Source organism: Lethenteron reissneri, chromosome 44 (assembly GCF_015708825.2).
Source record: "Lethenteron reissneri isolate LAM-NWPU_2019-01 chromosome 44, ASM1570882v1, whole genome shotgun sequence".
Taxonomy (NCBI): Eukaryota; Metazoa; Chordata; class Hyperoartia; order Petromyzontiformes; family Petromyzontidae; genus Lethenteron; species Lethenteron reissneri.
Window position 1 is genome coordinate 6,028,199 of NC_083822.1, and position 24,043 is coordinate 6,052,241.

Consider the following 24,043-nt stretch of genomic DNA (forward strand, 5'->3'; position numbering starts at 1 on the left):
TGGGCTCAATTCGGCGTCGGTGTGTGTGATAATTAAGATTTTCAAGTGTAGTGCGTGGATGGGCTCAGCATGTTCACCAATTACGATATATGTGTAATCATTAACGTTGGTTTTGCACATTGCTTGGAAAAATTCCCCACGTGCAATGTAAAAATATCGGTATTACTGCCACGCAATGAATGTTACTCTCAGTAGCAGGGTGAGTGGGAAAGCGTGTGGACCAGAGTTCACTTGAAAGGATCTCACAAGTACTGATGTTTCGATTTAAAGCTTTCGTGAATGCAGGGATTCATCTTCTTGGTTCTTTCGGTAAAGTCACGTAGAAGGGAAGTAATAAAATAATAAAAATAAAACATAATAAAATAATTCTCACGACGTTTCGGCCACAACGCAAGCAGCCGAAACGTCGTGAGAATTATTTTATTATGTTTTATTATTATTATTTTATTACTTCCCTTCTACGTGACTTTACCGAAAGAACCAAGAAGAAGTACTGATGTAATATTGGCTCGGTGGGCTCTCTGCTCTGCAGAGTATTTGAATAGATTATTTGTCTCTTGACATGACACTAATATCACCATGAAGATCAAGTTGGGGTAAAATAGTTTTGTTAACAATGTGAACGTATACAAAAAATAAGCATGTATTGTCTCCACTGATCCCAGCTGATATAGATACTCCTTAATGACTTGATCTACATCATTCTCATTCTCCACCAATAAATAAAATTATGTTTTATTCCCATCACCGACCTACTGTCCAATTTGCTTGCTCAATTAAATGCTGTCGAATTGTATTAGTCTGGGAAGCCAATAGGCTGCTAGCCTAACACATATTTTATTGAAATGTGGAGACAGAATGGAGTTTTGCTAAATATGATTTGTACCCATAATGCTCTCAACAATGCATGGTTTTGTTTATGATATTTGCCCTGTCTTGGTGCCTTGCATGGTGTGGTGGTGGCACCCAGTCGCTGCCTCGCCTCACCCTGTGTGTGTGTGTGTGTTTCAGGCCGGGAGAAACTCCAAGCGGCAGCTCATCCTCCTCCCAGGAGCCATTGAGCGCCACGTGAAAATCAAGACCAATTCGGTGAGTGTGTGGCACCATCACCATGGGGAAACAGGAGCAACAAGAACACGCACAACTACAGCATGAGATACTCCCATTATAGAGATAATATTAGTGATATAATTTATTTATCTATCCAGGAAAGCCTCACTGACCAGTCACCTGAAATTCACCTAATCTCAGTAGATCTCAGAAGCGAAACAGTATTGATCTGTATTATCGAAGTATTGATCTCTATTATGGAAGTATTGATCTGTGTTTGGATGGGCACATGGGGTTTTTGTAGGCTACTGCCAGGTTTACGTGGTGGGCAGTAGAAGGCAGTGCAGAAAAATTAACCCGTAAAAACAAAGTTTTTCACTATAAATCCTTTATATGCGTGGCGGCTAGAGTCCTCTCGTCCTCTGGCTTGAGATGGCTGCCACCTATGGGTCAGATGATTGCCTGCCACCATTAAGCAATTGGTAATTAAATCTAATTAATTTTTTCCTAAACTTTGGAAAAAAAATTTCACGGAAATAAATTGTCACGCACAACGAGTCTGTGTGCAAAATGTCAGCTCGATTGGATCACGGGAAGTGGGTTAAAAAACGACCGAAAGATTTGCACGGTCGTAAGTGCGCAAGCAAGCAAGCAAGTGAACTTAATATAAAGGATTTAAAAATACATTGTTATACTGGCCTGTTATGCTCCTATGTCTATGTTCACCGCCTTCACCATTCCACACCTAGCAGTTAATTGTCTCCCGCAACATGCACGGCGTAGGGGGGTCCTCATCCAGAAGTGGATGAACAAAATAGCTGTGAATTTGCACTGCATTGGGATGTCTGATTATTCCATTTTAAGAAGCGTTTTGTGCGTGGAAATAAACCAGAGTAGCTGGGGGAGATGTGCACACGAAAGGGAATGACACTCATAGGTCCACACGACTATCCCACGTGTTGTACTGCCACCTCCTGGCTACCAGTCGATCGGTGATTGGAGTCTCACAATTCTACATCATCCACATAAAAAATAGTTCCCTATCTCCACATATAAATACAAAGTTTGGGGCTTATCGGCCTATTGGCTTTTCAGACCAATATTAACCAGCAGCATTTGTGTAAGCAGGTACCGGTTTCATTAATTGCCGTTGGTTTAAGGAATGCATTATGGCTAGAATGAAGTAATAACTAAGGAATAGTCCGGATATGATAGCTTCTTAACTAAATAATACAACCTGGCTTTAATAACGTAATGACTAGGAAGATCACTGTATTTAATAACTTAAGAACTAAAGGACATAAACAGAAGTTGTTCACTCTCACTTGCGTTACTTTTAATATGTTAGTTCATCACGGCGTAAATATCGTTGAAGGTGGGAAAAAAATTCCCTAATGAGTGATAGCCAAAGACATGTTCATTGGCGCAGCAATACATACATATTATAACCAAAGCACAACACGAAGGCAGCTATACTGAGATCCTGGGATGAAATCGTAGCTCTGACCTAAGCTAAAAGAAAAATCAGGGTCTCAAGTGTAAAGCATTTTATGGACTGCAACCAAGTCATCGATGTTTATTCAGAAAATCCCATAATATTAAGATTGATTAGTACATGCATTCAAGCTTGTTTGACTCTGGTTTGTGTTATGGGTAAAGAGTGAGTCGCACTTTTCACAATTACACACTTGAATCAGAGGATGTGGTAAGATAAGAGATTAGAAAGTTGTCTAGTTAAGATCAAAACTTGAACTGTGATCATCGTCTTGTCAAATAACATTTTGTTTTGTAGAAGAAAAACAATATTGAGATTTGTGCTAAAATGCAGAGTGCATTGCAGTGGTTGGTGCACATGAATTTAGTGAAAAATGCTAAATGACTCCTACAAGGGAAGGTGTTTAAATGTCCACTCATCCCAAAGGTGTGCCACAGTGTACATTGCATCAGTCATAATAATAATAATGATCATTTTTCATAATCAACGTTTTTGGGTTAGATCGCGTTATTTATAAATGTGTCGTAAACCTCCACCACCCGACACGGCCAATCAGCAAAAAAGTGTCACGTTGACAAAAGACAAATAATTAACTGCTTTAGCCAACCAGTGTGTTGAAGCGTGAAACCACAACATTCACAATTTTTGAGTACGACGTTTCGCTGGTAATTGCATCCAGCATCATCGGGCAATTCACCAAATCGAGGGCATGGCTATGGACGGCAGACAGACAGACAAATAATCCCTGGTGGGCAGTGTGGAACTGTTGTTCCTGCCTGTATCAGATTCGTAAACTTGACATATTTATTTTACAAAATGAACAGCTTTTTCTCAGCTACCCCAGGTGGGACTCGAACCCACAATCCCTGGCTTAGGAGGCCAGTGCCTTATCCATTAGGCCACTGGGGCTACATTTAGCATGATGAAAATCTGGCTTATGTACAGAATTCTTAAACAGCATGTCAATAATTTTTAAAATGGATATGTATTTTCCCCTTTCATCCCCTCTGCTTTATCAATGTTGATAATTGTCACCAAAGTATTCTGATTTAAAACCCTCTTCTGAAGGCACAGTGGCATGATGTTTTCCATGATCAGATTCGTAAACTTAGTGGATTAACCACATGTGGTATAAATATTCACCTTACAAAATGCACATTAGCTGCTCAGCTACCCCAGGTGAGACTCACACCCACGCTCCCTGGCTTAGGAGTGCCAGTGCCTTATCCATTAGGCCACTGGGGCTACATACTACGTGATGAAAATCTTGCTCATGTACAGACTTATTAAATATACTCACAATTATTATACAAATGGATACGTTTTTTCCAGTTTTATCCTCTGCTTGATCAATGTTGATACTGGTAGGAACCTCCTGGTTACACCAGCCCACAGGGGATTATTGTGTCTGTCCGTCCGTCGTGCAGGGAGGGGCTGGGTGGGGATGGAGGGGCTGGGTGGGGAGGGGAGGGTGGGGAGGGGCTGGGTGGGGAGGGAGGGTGGGTGGGGAGGGGCTGGGTGGGGAGGGTGGGGCTGGGTGGGAGGGGTGGGGCTGGTCACCCCGTGGTGCCCTTATAAAACTCAACGTTTAACCTACTCACGCCGGCTTGTGCCCGCCCTCACAGTCGGGCATATTTGCGGAATACACCACGCCGCCGTTGACCCTGGCCATTGACCGAGCAACCCAACGTTCCTATCAGCTCCCTCCGCAGGAATGTGTTTTTAAAACTCTCTTCTGCAGGCACAGTGCCACATTCGCTTCTCATTGTCAGATTCATACACTTGACATCTTGATGTTATAAAAAGAGCAACTCTATCTCAGCCACCTCAGGTGGGACTCGAATTCACAATCCCTGGCTTAGGAGTCCAGTACCTTATCTATTAGGCCACTGAGGCTACATGTTGCACGATGAAAATTTGGCTTATGTACAGATTTCTTAAACAACCTGACAATAATTATAAAAATGAATATGTATTTTCCCCTTTTGTCCTCTCTACTTTATCAATGTTGATACAGGTAGGACCAACAGTTCCACACTGCCCACCAGGGAATATTTGTCTGTCTGTCGTGCATGGCCCCGCCCCACCAGAGCCCTCCCATTGGCTCGGGAGCGCCGACCAATGGGAGCGGTGGGTTGGGGTTGTGGTGGGGGGGCACCGCCGTGACTCGGGCCAATGAGGAGACGGGCGATGTTTCATTCACAAAATTTAACTGGGGGAGGGTGGCTCCATTCATAAAATGGAAGCCTTGAAAATAATAAAGCGGATCTTTTTGCCTCGTGTTTCTTTCAACATTCCCAGCCTTAAGGTGATTCAGTCTGTTCAAAAAAGCAAGTGTATTCCTTGTAAAAGATAAAGCAAATTAATGTATTTCTAGGTTAACATGAAGCATATAAATTAACCCTCCCTCCCCATAAAAAAACACTTTACGGAGTATTATATGACAATGCATATTACAGGTAGGAACAACAGGTTCCACAAAGCCCACCAGGGATTATTTGTCTGTCGTGCATATTTGTCTGTCGTGGACGAATGCGCTGTCCAACCAAGTTCCTACCTGCCCACTCCGAAGGAATTGGCACCAACATCCACTGATTTAAAACTATCTTCTTTTGGCACAGTGCCATTTTGGATGTTCATTATCAGATTCGGAAACTTGACATCTTGATGTTACAAAATGAACAGCTTTTTCTCAGCTACCGCAGGTGGGACTCGAACCCACAATCCCTGGCTTAGGAGGCTAGTGCCTTAGCCATTAGGCCACTGGGGCGACATGTAGCACGATGCAAACCTTGCTCATGTGCAGACTTCTTAAATAAACTCACAATCATGATTTAAATCGTTACTCCTCTTCACCTTTTTTAGGTTGATAATTGTCACCAAAGGGCACTGATTTCAAGCGCTCTTGTGTCGTCACAGTCAAATTACGTTTTTCATTATCAGATTTAAGTTCGTGTAATGACCACGTATTGAAAGAATCGTTACGTAAAAATAAAAGAGCAGCATTTCTTATTTATCTGCCCCAGGTGGGACTCGAACCCACAATCCCTGGCTTAGAAGGCCAGTGCCTTATCCATTAGGCCACTGAGGCTACATGCTGTGTGATGAAAATCTTGCTCATGTGCAGACATTTTCAATGAACTCACAATAATTATCAAAATGGATATGTATTTTCCCCTTTCGTCCTCTGCTTTATCAATGTTGATAATTGTCACCAACGCCCAATGATTTAAAACTCTCTTCTAAAGGCACAGTGACATGATGTTTTACATTCTCAGATTCATAAACTTAGTGCAATGACCACATGTTAAATAAATATTCACCTTACAAAATGCACATTCCATGCTCAGTTACCCCAGATGGGACTCGAACCCACAATCCCTGGCTTAGGAGGTCAGTGCCTTATCTATTAGGCCACTGGGGCTACAAGTAGCATGATGATAATCTGGCTTATGTACAGACTTTTTAAACAGCATGTCAATAATTTAAAAAATGGATATGTGTTTCCCCCTTTCGTCCCCTCTGCTTTATCAATGTTGATAACTGTCACCAAAGTACACTGATTTCAAACTCTCTTCTATAGGCACCACCTTCGCTTCTCATCGTCAGATTCATAAACTTGACATTTTGATATTATAAAATGAACAACTTTGTCTCAGCTACCCCAGGTGGGACTCGAACCCACAATCCCTGGCTTAGGAGGACAGTGCCACTGGGGCGACATGTAGCATGATGAAAATATGGCTCATGTACAGACTTCTTAAATAAACTCTCAATAATAATAGAAATGGATATGTATTTTCCCCTTTTATTCTCTGCTTTATCAATGTTGATAATTGTCACCAAAGTACACTGTTTAAAACTCTCTTGATTTGAAGCTTTCGTGACTTCAGGAATCCATACTCTTTGGTTATTTTGGTAAATTCACGTAGGTATAAAATAAAATAAATCACGACGTTTTGGGCTCAACACAATCGTCTATCATCAACACAAGCATCCATCATCATCTGATGATGGACGCTATACCGACGTGACTTTATCGAAAGAACCAAAGAGTATAATTGAACACTGTTTTAAAACTCTCTTCTATAGCCACAGTGCCATTTTGCCTTTTCATCATCATCGTCGGAAATTTGACATCTTGATGTTTCAAAATGAAGTTTTTTCTCAGCTACCCCAGGTCGGACTCGAACCCACAATCTCTGGCTTAGGAGGCCAGTGCCTTATCCATTAGGCCACTGGGGCTACATGTAGCATGATGAAAACCTGGCTTATGTACATACTTCTTCAACAACCTGACAATTATTATAAAAATGGATATGTATTTCCCCTTTCGTCCTTTGCTTTATCAATGTTACCAAAGTACACTGTTAACAACTGTCTTCTATAGGTACAGTGTAATATTGGCTTTTCATCATCATTATCGTCAGAAATTTGACATCTTGATGTTTCAAAATGAACAGTTTTTTCTCAGCTACCGCAGGTGTGACTCACACTCACAATCCCTGGCTTCGGAGGCCAGTGCCTTATCCATTAGGCCACTGGGGCAACATATACATGATGGAAATCTGGCTTATGTAAAGACTTATTAAATAACCTGACAATATTATTGGTTCTTTCGGTAAAGTCACGTAGAAGGGAGATAATAAAATAATATAAATATAAAAAATATTAATTTATATTATTTTATTATCTCCCTTCTACGTGACTTTACCGAAAGAACCAAGAATATGAATCCCTGCAGTCACGAAAGCTTTCAATAAAAACCTGACAATAATTATTAAAATTGATATGTATTTCCCTCTTTCGTCCTGTCTGTTTCATAAATGTTGATAATTGTCACCAACGTCGACTGATTTAAAACTCTCTTCTATAGGCACAGCGCCATTTTGGCTTTTCATTATCAGATTCGTAAACTTGACATCTTGATTTTACAAAATGAACAGCTTTTTCTCAGCAACCCCAAGTGGGACGCAAACCCACAATCCCTGGCTTAGGAGGCCAGTGCCTTATCCATCAGGCCACTGGGGCTACACATGATTGTAAGGAAAAACACATTCATTCTGATCCAATAAGAGCTATAGTTGTCTCGTTACACTGAAAATCACACTGCATCTCTTCCCTGTTGATGGGTCGTATGACGATTTTGCATGTGCAGACTGTGCAGGATGTGATTGAGGAGATCTGCCAGGAGATGGGGCTCCACAGGCAGGAGGCTCAGGAGGAGTTTGCCATCTTCCTTGTCACCAACAGAGGTGAGTGAGACTGGGTCCTATCCAATCTTCTTAAGGCATAAACGGCGCAGAGTTAGGGCCTTTGCCAATTTATACTGTTTCAAAGGTTGTAACTACATATTCTTAGGTTTTTTCGGTAAAGTCACGTAGGTAAAAAATGTAAATTAATAAAAGTAAAATAAAATAAAAATAAAATAAAAATCACGACGTTTCGGAGGCAACACAAGCTTCCATCTTCAGGTGGAACCGTCACAGCACGCTTTTTTTTACTTGATACAGCAAGCGTGCTGTGGCGGTTCCACCTGAAGACGGAAGCTTGTGTCGCCTCCGAAACGTCGTGATTTTAATTTTATTTTAATTTAATTTTACTTTTATTAATTTTAATTTTTTACCTACGTGACTTTACCGAAAAAACCTAAGAATATGAATCCTTGCAGTCACGAAAGCTTCAAATCTAGAAGTTGTAACTACAGTTTAGAAGATATATTTTTCTGATCAAATTGATATTTGTTTTAGTGATGTCATCAGGAGGTTAACAGATTATGGCCGAGCCAGTTGACCATTTGATAGTTGTTACAGAGGTTCACGGTGCCAGCCCCGCAGACCAAATAACAAGGTCAATTTGAGAAAAATTTATACCACAATGTTTCCCGATTATCAGCCTTTCCTCCCCTTAGGGTTAGTGATCAATGCTACCTCACACAGGATTTAAATAGTGCTGAATTTACTCATGCTCATAGGTGGGCTGAGAAATTACGTGAGATGATCCGTATTAGTTTTTGGGTAAGACCACTTAGTGTTTTAATGGTGAAAGTGTTGTCATTATCTGTCAACCATCTGACAAGATTGTCACGTTTACAAAGATATATTTTTTTATACGTTCCCATGTGTTTATCACATTTTTTGTAATAAACCTCATAACTGGTGGAATATACGACATATCACTCAAACTGCAATGAGATTCGTCAGGTAGTGGACTCGGAAATTGACGTGGACTTCGAAATGCTAAGATAGCAGCTTCTTTAGATGCCTTCAGATACCTGAAGGAGCTGAGAGATGAGTGTTGTGCCCATGTAATTGTGGCGGGTTTTTCTTCAGTGTAATAGATTATTACAAAGTTACACAAAATTAATATCGTGAAAAATTAATATAGTATTGTGAAAAAATTTATCATAGAGCATTTGCAATCAGTTCTCTCAAACATTCCCGCGGATGTAACGCATGCAATTACCATGGTGGAGCAGGATCTTAGTGTAAAATTGTCCTGTAGTTGCTAAAGCCAAGCGCTAGGTGTCAGCATTGGCGGCCCACAACCAATGCATACTAAATCACCTGGAATGTTCTCCAAATATATTTAGAACATCGGCAACTTTTTACATTTTGTACAATATGACAATGACGTCACCTGTAACATAAAATGTTGTTTTATAAAGAAATTATTAAATAAAAATATCCATTACCCCAGGTGGGACTCGAACCCACAATCCCTGGCTTAGGAGGCCAGTGCCTTATCCATTAGGCCACTGGGGCTGCACATGCAAGGTGTGCGTTCAGTGGGCCTTATATACATACCACGTGGACGTTAGCAACATCGTGATTTCGTGGCATTTCAACTTGTGCGCATTTTCTCGTTCACATCGCATTGTTTTCAACACAAATGTGAAATGTCTTGAAGAGCCTCGTAACTTAAAACTGTGACAGCGTCTATAACACACACATTTTTACTGCAGCTCACAACGCGTTCCAAATTCTACCCAAAGCCAAATTCATATTTTGTCAGCAACATTTCCACCTGCCGAGTTTGGTGCGTCGATTTTTGCGAGAGGCTGCGTGAAGCGAACGATGCGATCTCTGAATGTCTTTGTGCCACCTGAAAATAGCCCGGAGCCCCTAGGGGGCATCATCTCCACTACCAATGTGGCGTCGATACCGTGAGAATGATGCCACCTATGGGCCATTATCATTCACAACAGGACACATTAATGTCGCTATGGATAATATAAAAAAATTAACCCGTAAAAACAAAGTTTTTCACTATAAATCCTTTATATGCGTGGCATCGGTTTTATTTTATTATTCATTTCTGTTTTTCTTGAGTAAGAGTTTCATTTTTATCACATTGGTATTATTAATTAAATATGAAATTTATTTTTTCCTAAAAAGTGGAAAATTTTGGAAAAAAAATTTCACGAAAATAAATTGTCACGCACAACGAGTCTGTGTGCAAAATGTCAGCACGATTGGATCACGGGAAGTGGGTTAAAAAACGACCGAAAGATTTGCACGGTCGTAAGCGCGCAAGCAAGCAAGCAAGTGAACTTAATATAAAGGATTTAATAACTAATTATATAAGTGGACAATATTACATTTGTTTTTCACATCCCATCAGCCGCACGGTATATCGGCAATACATTTCGGATTAAATATTTTTAAAACATGGGATTATTGGATTTTTTTGCCGGTTTTAGTTTTTTTGCGTTTCGGATATATATTTGTACAAATTTAATACCTCTAATTTTTTGCGCCAAACCATCACGAATTCGGAACAAATTAATTTCTAGGCCTGATTTTGTGTTTTTTTTATCAGAAAAATGGGAACATATGCTAATTCGATCATTGTTATGAAATGCCGTATTATACACCCATGTTAGTTAGGGTGGCCTGATGTTTCTTAAAGCAATGTTTCTATATTCTAAAACAGGACTGTATTTAGAATTTATTTTGTTTAATACGTGGTACTGGAATGAGAGATCTCATCGGCATCATCTGCTGGGCATGGCTTGCAGAAAGGGCTTCCTATCACGATGTGGAGATGGCCATCATTGTTAAAGAGAGCTAAGTACAGTCATCGTTATACAGCAAATCAATAGACGGAATTCACAAAGTGCTGCATATGAAGAGGAGTAACCTGGGCGTAGTGGCGAGTGAGTCGGCACTACGTTCTTTGAAAAATAGTTATAGATTTGTTCAAGTAATTTAACATAGTTGCACTGCATATTAAATGTATGTCTGCATTTATTTGAAAACAAAATCAGAAACCATCTCTCATTAAATGAACATGTACGATCAGCAGTTCCACTGCTGGATTATATTTTTTCCGCCTGAGGACGGCCGCTTGTGTTGCGATTGAAACGTCGTGATTTATTTTATTTTACACCTACGTGACTTTACAGAAAGAACCAAAGAGTATGTACAATCACTCAAATTGCTCTACCCCAGGTGGCACTTGGACCCACAATCCATGGCTTAGGAGGCCAGTGTCTTTATCCATTAAGCCACGAGGCCTTCACATCTGAAAAGGCGTGCAGGGGAGCTCATGTTGACACCACATGTGAAATCTCAATCTCCAATTTTATTTAAATTCATAAGCATAGTCTCATTTGCAACAACGTTTTGGACATTTTTTTAACACATCTAGAATCACAGAGGGAATATTCGTTCTACTGTCATGAAAAAACATAAACCACCCCCTTGGAAAGACGTACCATGGTGAGCCACACGAAATGGAGTTTGAGAATCCCTGCCTTTGTGTCTGCTGTAGCAGCAGCAGAGTTCTAATGGCTGCGCTGTGTGCAGGGGAGTCGGTGCGACCTCTCCAGAAGAAGGAATACATCCTGGACGTTTCGTCCGAGGCCGAGAAGGTGGACGAAATGCACCGGTTCTGGTTCCGCCGCATCGTGTGGGTGCGGCCGCTGAAGTTCGACAATGAGCTCTACATCAGCATGCACTTCAACCAGGTGGGCTTCGCTGTCATCCCGACAACCGAGTGTGTGCACAGCGCAGCATGGGAGGCTGCCTGGTGGTAGGAGGTAGGGTTGTCACCTGTGCTCGTTTTTTCAGGATTGATTCCTCTGTTTGAGGTAGCTGTCTTGACAATGTTTTTGTTAAAATCCCGCTCTTTTGTCAATTGCATAAGAATTACAATAATATTCCCAATGCTTACCCCGAGCTCTCATATTCTGATGGTGCATTGTCTTTGAGTTGTGCGCCTTTTGGCGTCATCTGGTCCAACCCATGTGAGACTCGGCTCTAAGGAAAGCTGTCTCGGGTGTGGACCAATCAACTTCAAGGACAGTGCATACATTATCAGAGTTATGTTTTTTGTTTGCATTATGACTGCAGGTATTGTGGTCTATGCAAACATGACTCCTCGTAAAAAGGTGTCAGTTTTGTTGCCAGATAAAAGGGTAAAAAACCAATTATCATACAATAATATTAATACACCTTTCAAGGCAATGCGCTTACATGTAGTGCTCCCTTCTTCTGGTCTTCTGAGATGCTCTTCCCATGGTTCGTCCTGGTGTTTTTGTACCGCAGAGGTGGCAATCTGAGGTGGGAGGCATGGCCTTTTGCCGTAAACAATGATAATGATGATGACCGATACAAACCATTCTCTCTGAGAGATGCTCTGTCTCCTCCGACCGCTAATGTTGACAGATCCTGCCCGAGTACATGAATGGTCTGTTCCTGGTGCTGACCGCGGGCCGCATCGACGATCAGCTCACGCAGCAGGTGGCCAAGCTGGCGGCCCTGCAGCACCGCATCAAAGGCAGCGACTACCAGCCCACGCAGTGAGTAGCCAGTGCCAGGCGCACTGGGAGTGGCTGGGCTGGCCCAGGGTTGGGTTCATTGGAATGGACCAGGTTAGGTTGGTTTCAGCGCACATCATGTGAGCTGCATAATGTTGATATACAAAGACTGCCTGTTTTTTTATTTGACCGAATAATTGTGTTACATCAGTGGCACAGCTCAGCTCAGGCTTCTGAAGTGGAAAAATAACTTGGCGCCTCCAGAGATGAGTCAGGATGGCTCGGTACCTCGTCCGGTGTGGCTCAGTTCGACAGTGTAAAAGAGATACAAGCGATTTACATGTTTGCATCACAGGGTGGCATGCCACGGTAGCGTTAACTCGGTGTCTGTGCTGCGGGGTGCAGGCGTGAGGTCGGGGAATACATCCCGGCTCAGGTGCTGCGAATGCAGCGGCCTCAGTCATGGCTTGGTGTGGTGCTGCAGCACTCGGCACAGGTGCAGGCGTTGTCTGCACATCAAGCTCGAGCGCAGTTCTTGGGTGAGCAGCGCGCGTGAATGTGGACATGAGCATACACGCTCGCATATGCACACTCGCAGGTGCTGCTGCTGCACAAACTCGTGCGCACACGAGCACACGCATAACCTTGCACACTGACTCGCACATACATAAGTGCCTCTGCACCCCAACTCACACATACACTTGTGCATGAGCGCATGTACACACACTGCACATGCTCCTACATATGAACTTACACACGGATGCAAGGGTGCACACGCATAACCCTGCACACTGACTCGCACATTCGCGCACACACACACACAGGTACTTCTACACACCAAATGGTGCTCACGCAGACACAAACTTTTGGATGCCGACTCACACAAACAAACTCACACATAGACATAGCGAGCACCTATTAAGGCTGGCATGGTGCAAAGGAGATGGTATGGCCAGCATCACGCTTAGATGTCTGTATTTCTCCAGTGCTGATGTGTACACACCACAATAGGTATTACGGTTACATTCGAGTCTGGAAACGCTTTTGTAGAATGTATGTATGTATGTAGAAAATACTGTACTGATTTTGGCAAAGTAAATGACGCAAACCCTTTATTGGTGCTTCGCCACGGATGAGTGACGCGTGTGTCCGTTTTCCATGCACCGCATGCAGGACTGGCAAGTGCCCTCCCTCTCTTCGGGTCGGCATTCTTCTTCGTCCAGAGCAGCAGCAACACGGCCATCACCACCCCGTGCATCTTGGCCGTTAACCAGCAGGGGCTGAGCTTCCTCAACAGCATCACTCACGTAAAGGGCGCACCAAAGCCAGGCCTAGACACAGGGCTTCCTAGTCCCAGTCTTTCAAGAGTTCGTATTTTCCGCGTGCGAGTCTGAGTTCAGTAGGATCCAGTAGCATCATGAGAAGCCTTGATATTTACACCATTGGAACCTCATTTGCCAGAAGAAAAAATATGATCATTCGTTTTTTACCCTTTTATCTGGCAACAAAACTGACACCTTTTTTACAAGGAGTCATGTTTGCATAGACCACAAAACCTGCAGTCATAATGCTAACAAAAAACATAACGCCTTTTGGCGTCATCTGGTCCAACACCATGTGAGACTAGGCTCTAAGGAAAGCTGTCTCAGGTGTGGACCAATCAACTTCAAGGACAGTGCATACATTATCAGAGTTATGTTTTTTGTTTGCATTATGACTGCAGGTATTGTGGTCTATGCAAACATGACTCCTTGTAAAAAAGGTGTCAGTTTTGTTGCCAGATAAATGGGTAAAAAAACAATTATCAAGCCTTGATATGTTTGATCTCAACTTTAAGCGCCAAGTTAATGGGTCTGGGTCAGGGCTGCCCCTTTTTTTCTCATAGCCTGTGCTGCCTAGAGCCACCAAAACAGGGGATGTCAGACAGTTTCTAGGAAAGGTGAAAGAGAGTCAATTGAAATTATATTCATCTCAGCTTCCATGCTTTTGGACTTTGTCCAAGCATTGGTATGATTGGAAATTTGCCTGGGCCAAGTTGTAAAAGCTGTTTTGACCAGCTCGGCAATGCTACATGATCGATGGGAATACACTTTGTTGACTTTTAATCTATGGGAATGCATTGGACTATTTTTTCGGAACTGGGATTTAGCCCACTTTTACAATTGACAACCCACTCTCACCAGTGTGGCAAAGTATGGTCAAATGGCGCCTACGACTCACACAGCGGAGGGAGGCTCTTATACAGCAGTGGATTGACAATCGGCTGCTTTCACCAGCCATTGAATATTTTACCATTCACGATAACGCAATAACCTGAGCTGTTCTGAGGCATATATACCCCTTTTCCACGGGCATATCCTAGCCAAGCCAGGGCGGCACCTTCACGGCACAGATGGTTTTCCACTGGCTATTTGCCGTGCCATATTGGAACCAAACGTGTGGGATTCACAAGTCATATGCACCTGGCTCGGGGCTAATCAGCACCAGGGTAGGGCTAATGATGCGTTAATTGCATGTGATGTTAATCAGTACACTGTGAGGACATGGTGTCACATGTCACCTACACACATCTCGACTTGTTCATTGCCCGTGACATTGGCAATGTGGCTCAGCTTGTGCAGTGGATAAACAACCTGGCGCCTGCCTGAGTTGCGCCGGGCCGACTCAGCAAACCCCCTGGTGCAGCTTTGATTGTGCTGTTGAAAAAAAAGTACGAGACTTCACTCGCCTGCCCATGCGCTGCGGTAACTCCAGACCTCGTGTTCCCTATCCCGCAGGAGGTGCTGGTGAGCTTCCCCATGCAGGAGGTGCAGTCGACGCGCACGCAGCGTCCCACACAGGGCGAGACCATCCCCTACGTGGAGATCATGCTGGGCAACCTCATGTCGCAACGCATCATGCAGCTGCAGCTGCAGCAGGTACACAGGGCACACGGCAGGGAGCTATCCCGCCACCAGCAGCATCAACAGTGCACACGCGTCATTGTGCGTAATCTATGGGTGGTGACATAGCCTAGCAATAGCACATTTGCCGCTTGTCGCAGAGGTTCACAGTCCGAATCTAGTGGCCACCCTAAATAATACTGTGTGTGGATTAGCCGTAATAATACCCATCGTCCGCTTCGTGGTGAACGTTAAGAGATCCCGTGACGCCATTCGCAAGAGTATGCCATTGTGTCCTGTTGTCATGGTTCCAATTGTGCAATATTTAAAGGGGAAAAAAACTACCTGCAAACTTCTCAATTACAATTTGCCTCCTGCATAGCAGTCATAACAGGACCCTCATCAAAAGAGTCATGATACTCAGTGAGGCTTTCCTGGGTAAATACAATTAAATGTAATGTAACATTTATACACAGTAGAACTTCACCTATCCGACTCACTGGGGACTGACTGAGATTGAGGTGGATATGTGTAATGGTCAGATATGTGAACATCAATTGAAAATTACAGTTATATCATTCACACATATATTGTTGAATACAAAATAAAGCACATTCTATGGAAAATGCATTACCGGATTTTTGCAGTAACTGCATATGATATTAACACATTACTGTGTATGACAATGATAGACATCTATTACAGGTACGGCATGCACAAGTCATGTACTGGGTGGGGGCGGTTAATTGGTCAGGGCGGATATGTGACGGATATGCAACGATGCACTCTACTAGTCTATTGGCAATGTGATCATTCACCTACTCCACGATTCAATTAATTGCCGATATCTGCTTCAGTCCTGGGCCTCCCCGAGGGTGACTCAGCATTAAAAGAGTATCCGTGGCAGTGTTTAAGCATCAGTACTGGTGTTGGCCACATCACTACCTTGTGCGTCATGCCAGCCTCCATAGGTGCTCTCTAACAGCATTAGCCCCAACAGTTTGTTTCAGCTATAAGAGGGATCTTTGTCTTTGTTGTCACCGTGTAGGGCATGGAGCTGTGCCGGGTGATCGCCATGCACCAGGAGATCCTCCTTGCTGCCCGGGAGAAGCGACACAGCCTCCCGCCCAGTGACATCACCATCCTCTAAAGCCGCGTTCACACTACTCACTCGCATCCGGAACAACCACGGAGACTCACTGTGGACGAGCATCCACACCTGCTTAGCAATGCCACCAGGCCATGCGAGCAGTCGCCTGTGCACTTGAATCGGAGGACAGGGACCCTTAATTGGCTGGCGAGGTCTGTGATGTGAGACGACCACGTGGGGCAGGCTGAGGTGGGAGTTTGGGCTGCTGATGAAAGGAAAAGAAAATGGCAACTGCAGAGAACTCTGGGGCTGCTGCTGGTGTTATTGGTGTGGGAGTCATCCGACACGTAACGGACATAATTATACAACACACCACAAATACGATAACGTACAACAAAATCGTATCAAATAAAACCAACCGAAACAATACAATAATTACAAAATATACTGTGCGGTATAATAAAATGAGTAATGAAACACCAAAAATAAAATAATTATCCAAGTACTCATTTGGACTTACAATGCCACCCATGCATCACTACCTGTGCACAGCATTCTTTGGACTGATGACTTTGTCGATGAGGGGTGTGCTGGCCAGGGCGGTCTGGTTACCCGTCTGGTTACCCGTCTGGTTTAGTCTGGATACCCTCAGATGATGTAAACTCGGCCTGAGAATTCACAATCCTGGCACATTACTGCAACTATGAGCATTCTTGCCCAACATAACCATTCGCAGCATTATGGAAAATATAAAGAATAAAATAGATATACGCAGACAATATTTATCCTTCATATTATCTGTCTCTTCTCATTAAAAATAAAAGTATATCTAAGACAACCCTTCAATCCAACAGATTTCTGGGAGTGCAAAATTGCAGCAGCATTGTTCAGTACATACAAATGGCAGACCGGATTCAACATTCAGTGTTTTATCAGGAGAGTCAGGACTGCTTGAATTAATGCTGGTGAATTTCCAGATGTATAGGTTGTGTTGGTGTTTCCCACAAAGAACTGTTAGTGGAACCTCAAAGTCACCTTTCAACTACATTGGAATTGATCATGTAATGACTGGTTGTCTCAGCTTATGCTATGGCCTTATTCGCGTATCGAGTCTACATCACTGAGATATTCTGTTAGAACCCTGAGCTTTTTAGGTGCAATCAGACCAGATTGGCATATATATCGTGAATTTGATGAACATCAGCCTGGTCAGTGATTGCTGTGCACTTTAGCCATCATGTACATTTGAAGCTGCACTCAATTTGGTATGACCCAACTTAAATATAGACATATCTATACAGACAGGAAGCACACAATTTGTCTACTTAAATATCCAGTGGGTGCTGGTAAGGGGGTCTATTGAAGCACGAAAGTTGTAGCGAAGGAAAGTACAGTAAATATATATTTGTCTCTTCTAGGGCTATTCCACCATAACATTCAGCACAGAGCTGTGATTGGAGAGTTCTGTGCCTTGCAGTGGCATTGCTAGGCCTCATGCCTTGATGCCGATAATATGTATTTATCACAACTAGGGTTGGCACTTGACCCCTGGTCTATGATATGTGTTTATTTTGCGAAAACTCGTGTCATTCTAGTACCCTGTCATTGACCAAGAGTGGTGTAAATTGGATGCGTGCACAAATGATATAAGGTAATGCAACAGGATTTTAGATTATACTCTTTGGGTCTTTCGTTCAAGTCACGTAAATAGAAAATAATAGATCACGACGTTTCGATCGCAACACAAGCAATCGTCTTCCTGCAGTCACAAAAGCTTTAAATCAGGATTTTAGATTGCCATAATAAAACTACATCAACTTGTATGGGCAGAATACTAAAATTTGAAGCAATTTTGTCAGCAGATAATTTTAATAAGGTCAGAGTATAAAGATTTTAAAGAGTTTTTAAGATTTTAAACTAAAATAACTTTCACAGTTTCCATGACTAATCCCCTAACTCAGTGCACTTATAAATTGTATAATATTCAAATCAAGCCTTGTTACAATGGTGCAAGTATTTAATACGCTTGCTCATTCAAAACCATGTTGACTTCCTCTGGGGCTCGAGGTTCACAATGTCGTCTTTTAAATGTTATATTAGTGGTGTATTAGGACTGTTAAATAGTAGGCTATGCAGCAGGGAATGCGTCTGTCGGTTTAATCAGAGAACATCATATCTAAAGCTCTTAATTAGTCCTACATTCAATAATTGCTGTGGGAATCTGCTGCCCGTTTAATCAGAACAGTCGTTGATGGTTATCTTAAACAATCCCACAGGATTTAAAAGCTGAATGCATAATTCCCATTATGCGTTTAAAACACCACAATGAAGTTCACCTCCATGGAAACATAAATGTATTTAATTTCAGAAAATCTGGTTTGGGGCCGATGAGTGGGCCAATTCGAAATATGGCCATGGTCTCAGCTCAGTCACTAGTTCATTCGCTTCTTGAAATACACAATATACAACCTCTTTATGATTCTAATTTTGCTGATTCATTGTCTTTCAATACAATTTCCAAGGTTTTCCTGAATTACTGTTTTATATCTGAAAAGTTATTAATTTAACACATTGAAAGAAATGCTTTCATACTGGAAGACAATGGCTTACTGTCGGTGACCTTGTATCATATTATTGTCCTCTGTGTAGTAGATACGTGCTTTGGTAATTTAGTTCTTTACTGTAATTCCCCACAAGATGAAAACTTAATCCATCTAAACTGTCTCAGTGGCATGCATGCTGACCAAACGGCTATCCAGCCACCTGATGTAGGCTGCTATTTCCAGCATGCCCTGTATAATAGGTTTTGATTGCTGCAGACGACTGTGCCATGCCTTCACCAACTTGTGGATGCTGTGTCACTGAGTGTCACTTAATTTTCATGGCTATGCCATTTTGCCTGTATACTATGAACGTCAAGCTTAAAGTAAAGTATGAAAGTGTGTTGCATGCTTTGTTGTGCAAACCTTGGATATTTTTTTCACTACAAAGGGAATGACTCGTGTGAAGATATGTTTTTACATAAATGCATTTTCATGATTTCATGCAAATATCACGTACATTTACTTGCTATATTCATAAAGCAAACAGCTCTTTGCTATATTTCATCTATTAAAATAATTATGTCATTATGGGATATATGTGTTACCTTGTAAAACTAACCAAAGCGTAATTACAGGATTTATACAGCACCCTTACCTAGCTGTCAGCTAGAAGGTATTGAGGTTTTCCCCATGATTTATTGCAACAAACTCTTCACATCTGAGACATTTGAGTGTACTCTAATACTTTATGTTGTGCCTTGAATACATTTTTTTTTATAGCTGCCAGGAATCTGCAATGAATGGTGAGGATAATATATTTAATTTATACTGAGTCTTCTTTGTTTTTCAAATGTGTTTGAAAGTTATATTTGAACAGTGATTAGTACATTCAAGTGTGGTTTTCCGGATTGGGTTACATGTAATAATGATAATCATTTATATTTGTAAGGCAAATTCCTAGATCCCAATACGCCATTTATTCTCTCAACAAAAATGGACTGGTTGACGAGAGCTTTGAGATTTGTCACTAAATGCAAGAGACCCTTTTAGAGTGGCCTACTAAGTCAAGTGAAAGAAGCTCTTTACTCAATTGATCAAGGGGGTGCCCATTGTTGGCCCTTCAGGAGCTGAAGGTGCCCGCAGCAATGTGGGTGAACGCTTGAGAGAAGAAATGCAGCTCAACCCAGAAAACAACACTTGGATTGGTTTACGTTCAGCCCTGTAAACATATGTGTTAAATGGTTGCGTGTGCTGAATGGAAATTGGGCTATATTTGTGCTTGATGAAAATGTTTATCTGCTACATAGCAAGCAATATGCACCGAGAATAGTTTGCTGGCAGACAGATATGAGCATGTTTCGTGGCATGCCAAATACATTATTTAGAACTTCTACAGGTAGTCGTTTATTTAAACAGATTCCAAGGTTGCAAAATGCAGCTTTAAAATATTTTAAAAATGACAGCATGAAGAAGGTAAACATGCGTTTAGGCACAAATGTAGCCACATGACCTGATAATTTATATTGGTTGTGTGCATTGTGTGAGACCGTCTTTGTGTGACTGTTCCTAGGAATGTGGCTGTCATGATTGATAACTGAATGTGATTTTATATTTCCCACACAGATCCCATAGGATATATATAAACACTCGTTAATTGGTTGAAAACATCTCAATATATATGCACCGTTCGTGTTTGCGGATTGCATAGCGTTGTGAGATGCAGTTTGCATGGATGACGCTGTATTTAATAACACGAATTCACGGAATGCATTTTGCTGCATGTGTTTACAATATAGAATAAAGATGTACACTAGCATGCAGAGTAAATATGTAAACTTGCGTCTTTACATTTTTTACTTGTTTGACATTACTTTTTGGCGACTTAAGAATGCATGCAGCTTATAGGCAACAAATAAATATATCAGCAACTATTAAAGTACAGTCCTGTAACCGTGAGTGCAATAAGTTAGTAATATTCATGAATAATATAATATTAATATTGTAGAATAGATGTACAGGTACACGGGGTTTTTAAATTCACATTACACGATACTGCCATGTATTTCGTAGTGTAGGTGCAGTTAACATGAGTAATAAACACGTCACCTTTCAGCCACAGTCACTAGACATGTATAGTTTTTTTGTATACAGTGGAACCTCACTAAAATAAAGTTTTAAATAACAATTATTTTATTTCATACACTCGTCGGAGGTGTGTGTGTGTTTTTTAGAGTTTTTATTATTGGAAGTTATTTTTTATGTAAATATGTCCATGAAAACAATACAATATTCTTAAGCTGCAGGATGCAGGTATAGCTAACTTTAGTTGGCTAAGAATGTATGGAAATGTAGTATGACTAGAATGCTATTCATTCGTTTCATTTTGCAATGACATCACCACTGTTACAATGTTGCATTGTGTGTGGCACACGAGTAGAGAAAAAAGAAGGAAAAGGCCAAACACAGCTTGTTATAATGTTAGCGGTGTTTAACTGTATTTAGTAAAAACTGTGTTAAATTGTATTTTTAACAACACTGTATTTAATTAGCTGATCAAGTACAGTATAGGGACTGAACTACTGTAGTTGATATCAGCTTGTAATTCCCATTAACCACGTTTATGCTTCGTGTTGTAATGAGGTTCTGCTGTATGTGCAGTTACATCTCAGGCTGTTCTCCCTTATATGAAAATAAACGTGTATCTGTGAAAACGGCAGCTGCTGCATTTTTATCAAGCGTTCGGTGGCCTCAGAACGTGATCAAATCCACACGTGGTGTGCCTCGATTTCAGCAACACACAAGTCCACATGGTGGAGCAAGATTGCAGGCGGCGAAGTGGCTGTTAAATTCATAGTTGCCAAATGTCCTACTGTTACAATCAAGCAAGTCGCCCTACATTTAACCTAAACATCACATATATTTGTTTTATTGTAAAAAAAATTGTGTAATGGGGTCGAAAAAAGAATACCCCATCCAGTGACTCTCTCAAACCAATTGCGTTCAAAAGAGCATTACTTGTAGTTTGTATTCATATTCTTGGTTCTTTCGGTAAAGTCAGAAAACAAAAAATAATAAAACAATAAATTGGGAATTATTTACAATATACAGTACATATACAAAGTAAATGATGCGTGTTCAGAATTAATATACACGACTGTACAGCACGACAATGACTAAATGCATCCCATTTCAGAAAGCTAAGCAGTTTGAGCCTGGATAGTGCTCGGTTGGTATCTGTCGTCTGCTGTGATGATGTGATCTGCATCGTCTGCTTGTGCAGACTAATTGCATCATTGTGTGCGTTGTGCTGTTTAGGCACGACGCATGACCTACACGACATTTTTATACGAGCCGAGCCAGCACGGGGCCCTCATGGTACGGGTGGTTTCCACTGGCCAATTACCGTGCCGAGCCAGAACCACTCAACCCCTTATTAGTTCCTACCATAACACAGACCAATTCAGACCTTATTGGTCACCCCGTGCCCTTATAAATATCAACGTTCATCCTACAAAGTCCCATCACAAGGGAGAAACACAAATAGGCTATTGTTTTTGCCCGTATTGAAACAGCTGTACACAGCATAGACCTGAAACCTACATTTTCCTGTACAAGATTACGGGTAAACCATATGGGTTGACAGCTATGAAAACACTACGCTGGCCTCACATGATAATCTGATTCTGGGTTGACAACTATGAAACCATGCTACGTTGGCCTCACAAGACAATCTGATTCTGTGTTGACAGCTATGAAACCGTGCTGTTGGCCTCACATGACAATCTGATCCTGGGCTGAGAGCTATGAAAACGTGCTACTCTGGCCTCAAAACAATGTGATCCTGGGTTGACAGCTATGAAACCGTGCTACTCTGGCCTCACATGACAATCTGATCCTGGGTTGAGAGCTATGAAAACGTGCTACGCTGGCCTCACATGACAATCTGATCCTGGGTTGAGAGCTATGAAAACGTGCTACGCTGGCCTCACATGACAATCTGATCCTGGGTTGAGAGCTATGAAAACGTGCTACGCTGGCCTCACATGACAATCTGATCCTGGGTTGAGAGCTATGAAAACGTGCTACGCTGGCCTCACATGACAATCTGATCCTGGGTTGAGAGCTATGAAAACGTGCTACGCTGGCCTCACATGACAATCTGATCCTGGGTTGACAGCTATGAAAACGTGCTACGCTGGCCTCACATGACAATCTGATCCTGGGTTGAGAGCTATGAAAACGTGCTACGCTGGCCTCACATGACAATCTGATCCTGGGTTGAGAGCTATGAAAACGTGCTACTCTGGCCTCAAAACAATGTGATCCTGGGTTGACAGCTATGAAACCGTGCTACGTTGGCCGCAAATGACAATCTGATCCTGGGTTGAGAGCTATGAAAACGTGCTACGCTGACCTCACATGACAATCTGATCCTGGGTTGACAGCTATGAAACCGTGCTACGTTGGCCTCACATGACAATGTGATCCTGGGTTGAGGGCTATGAAAACGTGCTACTCTGGCCTCAAATGACAATCTGATCCTGGCTCGGGGCCAAGCAGGGCTACAATTATGCGTTGCGTGTGACGTCAGCGGCACGGCTCGGCTTCTGAAGTGGGAAAACCCGATCGCCTCCAGAACCGTGACGGGGTTCAAAGTTCAAGTCACGTTCAGATACGGCCACACTAAAAAAAGAGACTAAAATTCGGATATACCCCAACCGGACGAAAATATTAAACACAGCACTCACAAACACTGCGAAAAATACGTTTCACGATGGTTTATTGTTGTTGTAACTGTTAGTGACGACATGTAATTTAAGAAAACTGGAAATCGATAATGGACACGACACCGTGCTAGTTGGAGTCGAATCGTTCCGTGGCACAAGTTGAGAGGGAGGGAATCGAAATTGGTCATTAATCGGTAGGTGTTCGATTCCTTCCACTGTTGGGTCTAGAATCAAGTTTTCCCCAATAGCCCAATCGGAATCGAATCGCCACGCTTCGCTGCCACGGTAAATGCTGCGGAACGACTTACCGCAATCTCGCGCCGCCGCGATTGGCTGCGCGCGAGCCCACGTGCGCGCTGGCGGACCAATGAGAACGCGCGAAACGTGCAAACGTGGGAGGAGCCCAAAAAAACCCCGCCCACCGGTTGCATTTCGTAGATCGTCTGGACGGTGCGCGGCCCGTGATTGGCTCCTGCACCGCCGGCACGTGGAG

At 42.3% G+C, this 24,043-nt stretch overlaps 1 protein-coding gene and 6 non-coding genes across 7 annotated transcripts in view; 1 reads left to right on the top strand and 6 right to left on the bottom strand.

Annotated features, from left to right (window-relative positions):
* The window catches only part of MYO15A (myosin XVA), a 137,297-nt gene extending 117,709 nt beyond the window's left edge, over nt 1-19,588 (top strand). The window contains exons 59-66 of the mRNA XM_061569710.1: nt 1,012-1,089; nt 7,704-7,800; nt 11,356-11,516; nt 12,217-12,350; nt 12,714-12,847; nt 13,482-13,615; nt 15,086-15,226; nt 16,239-19,588. Of these exons, the coding sequence (XP_061425694.1) occupies nt 1,012-1,089; nt 7,704-7,800; nt 11,356-11,516; nt 12,217-12,350; nt 12,714-12,847; nt 13,482-13,615; nt 15,086-15,226; nt 16,239-16,340 (981 nt within the window). The 3' untranslated portion in view covers nt 16,341-19,588. The remainder of the gene's footprint in view (nt 1-1,011; nt 1,090-7,703; nt 7,801-11,355; nt 11,517-12,216; nt 12,351-12,713; nt 12,848-13,481; nt 13,616-15,085; nt 15,227-16,238) is intronic.
* TRNAR-CCU (transfer RNA arginine (anticodon CCU)) lies at nt 3,382-3,454 on the bottom strand. The gene has a single exon. It is a non-coding gene; the product is annotated as a tRNA-Arg (tRNA).
* Nucleotides 5,243-5,315, bottom strand: TRNAR-CCU (transfer RNA arginine (anticodon CCU)). Its single transcript has one exon. It is a non-coding gene; the product is annotated as a tRNA-Arg (tRNA).
* On the bottom strand, nt 5,564-5,636 carry TRNAR-UCU (transfer RNA arginine (anticodon UCU)). Its single transcript has one exon. It is a non-coding gene; the product is annotated as a tRNA-Arg (tRNA).
* On the bottom strand, nt 5,897-5,969 carry TRNAR-CCU (transfer RNA arginine (anticodon CCU)). Its single transcript has one exon. It is a non-coding gene; the product is annotated as a tRNA-Arg (tRNA).
* TRNAR-CCU (transfer RNA arginine (anticodon CCU)) lies at nt 6,718-6,790 on the bottom strand. The gene has a single exon. It is a non-coding gene; the product is annotated as a tRNA-Arg (tRNA).
* Nucleotides 9,237-9,309, bottom strand: TRNAR-CCU (transfer RNA arginine (anticodon CCU)). The gene has a single exon. It is a non-coding gene; the product is annotated as a tRNA-Arg (tRNA).
* Nucleotides 19,589-24,043: the final 4,455 nt, after the last annotated feature.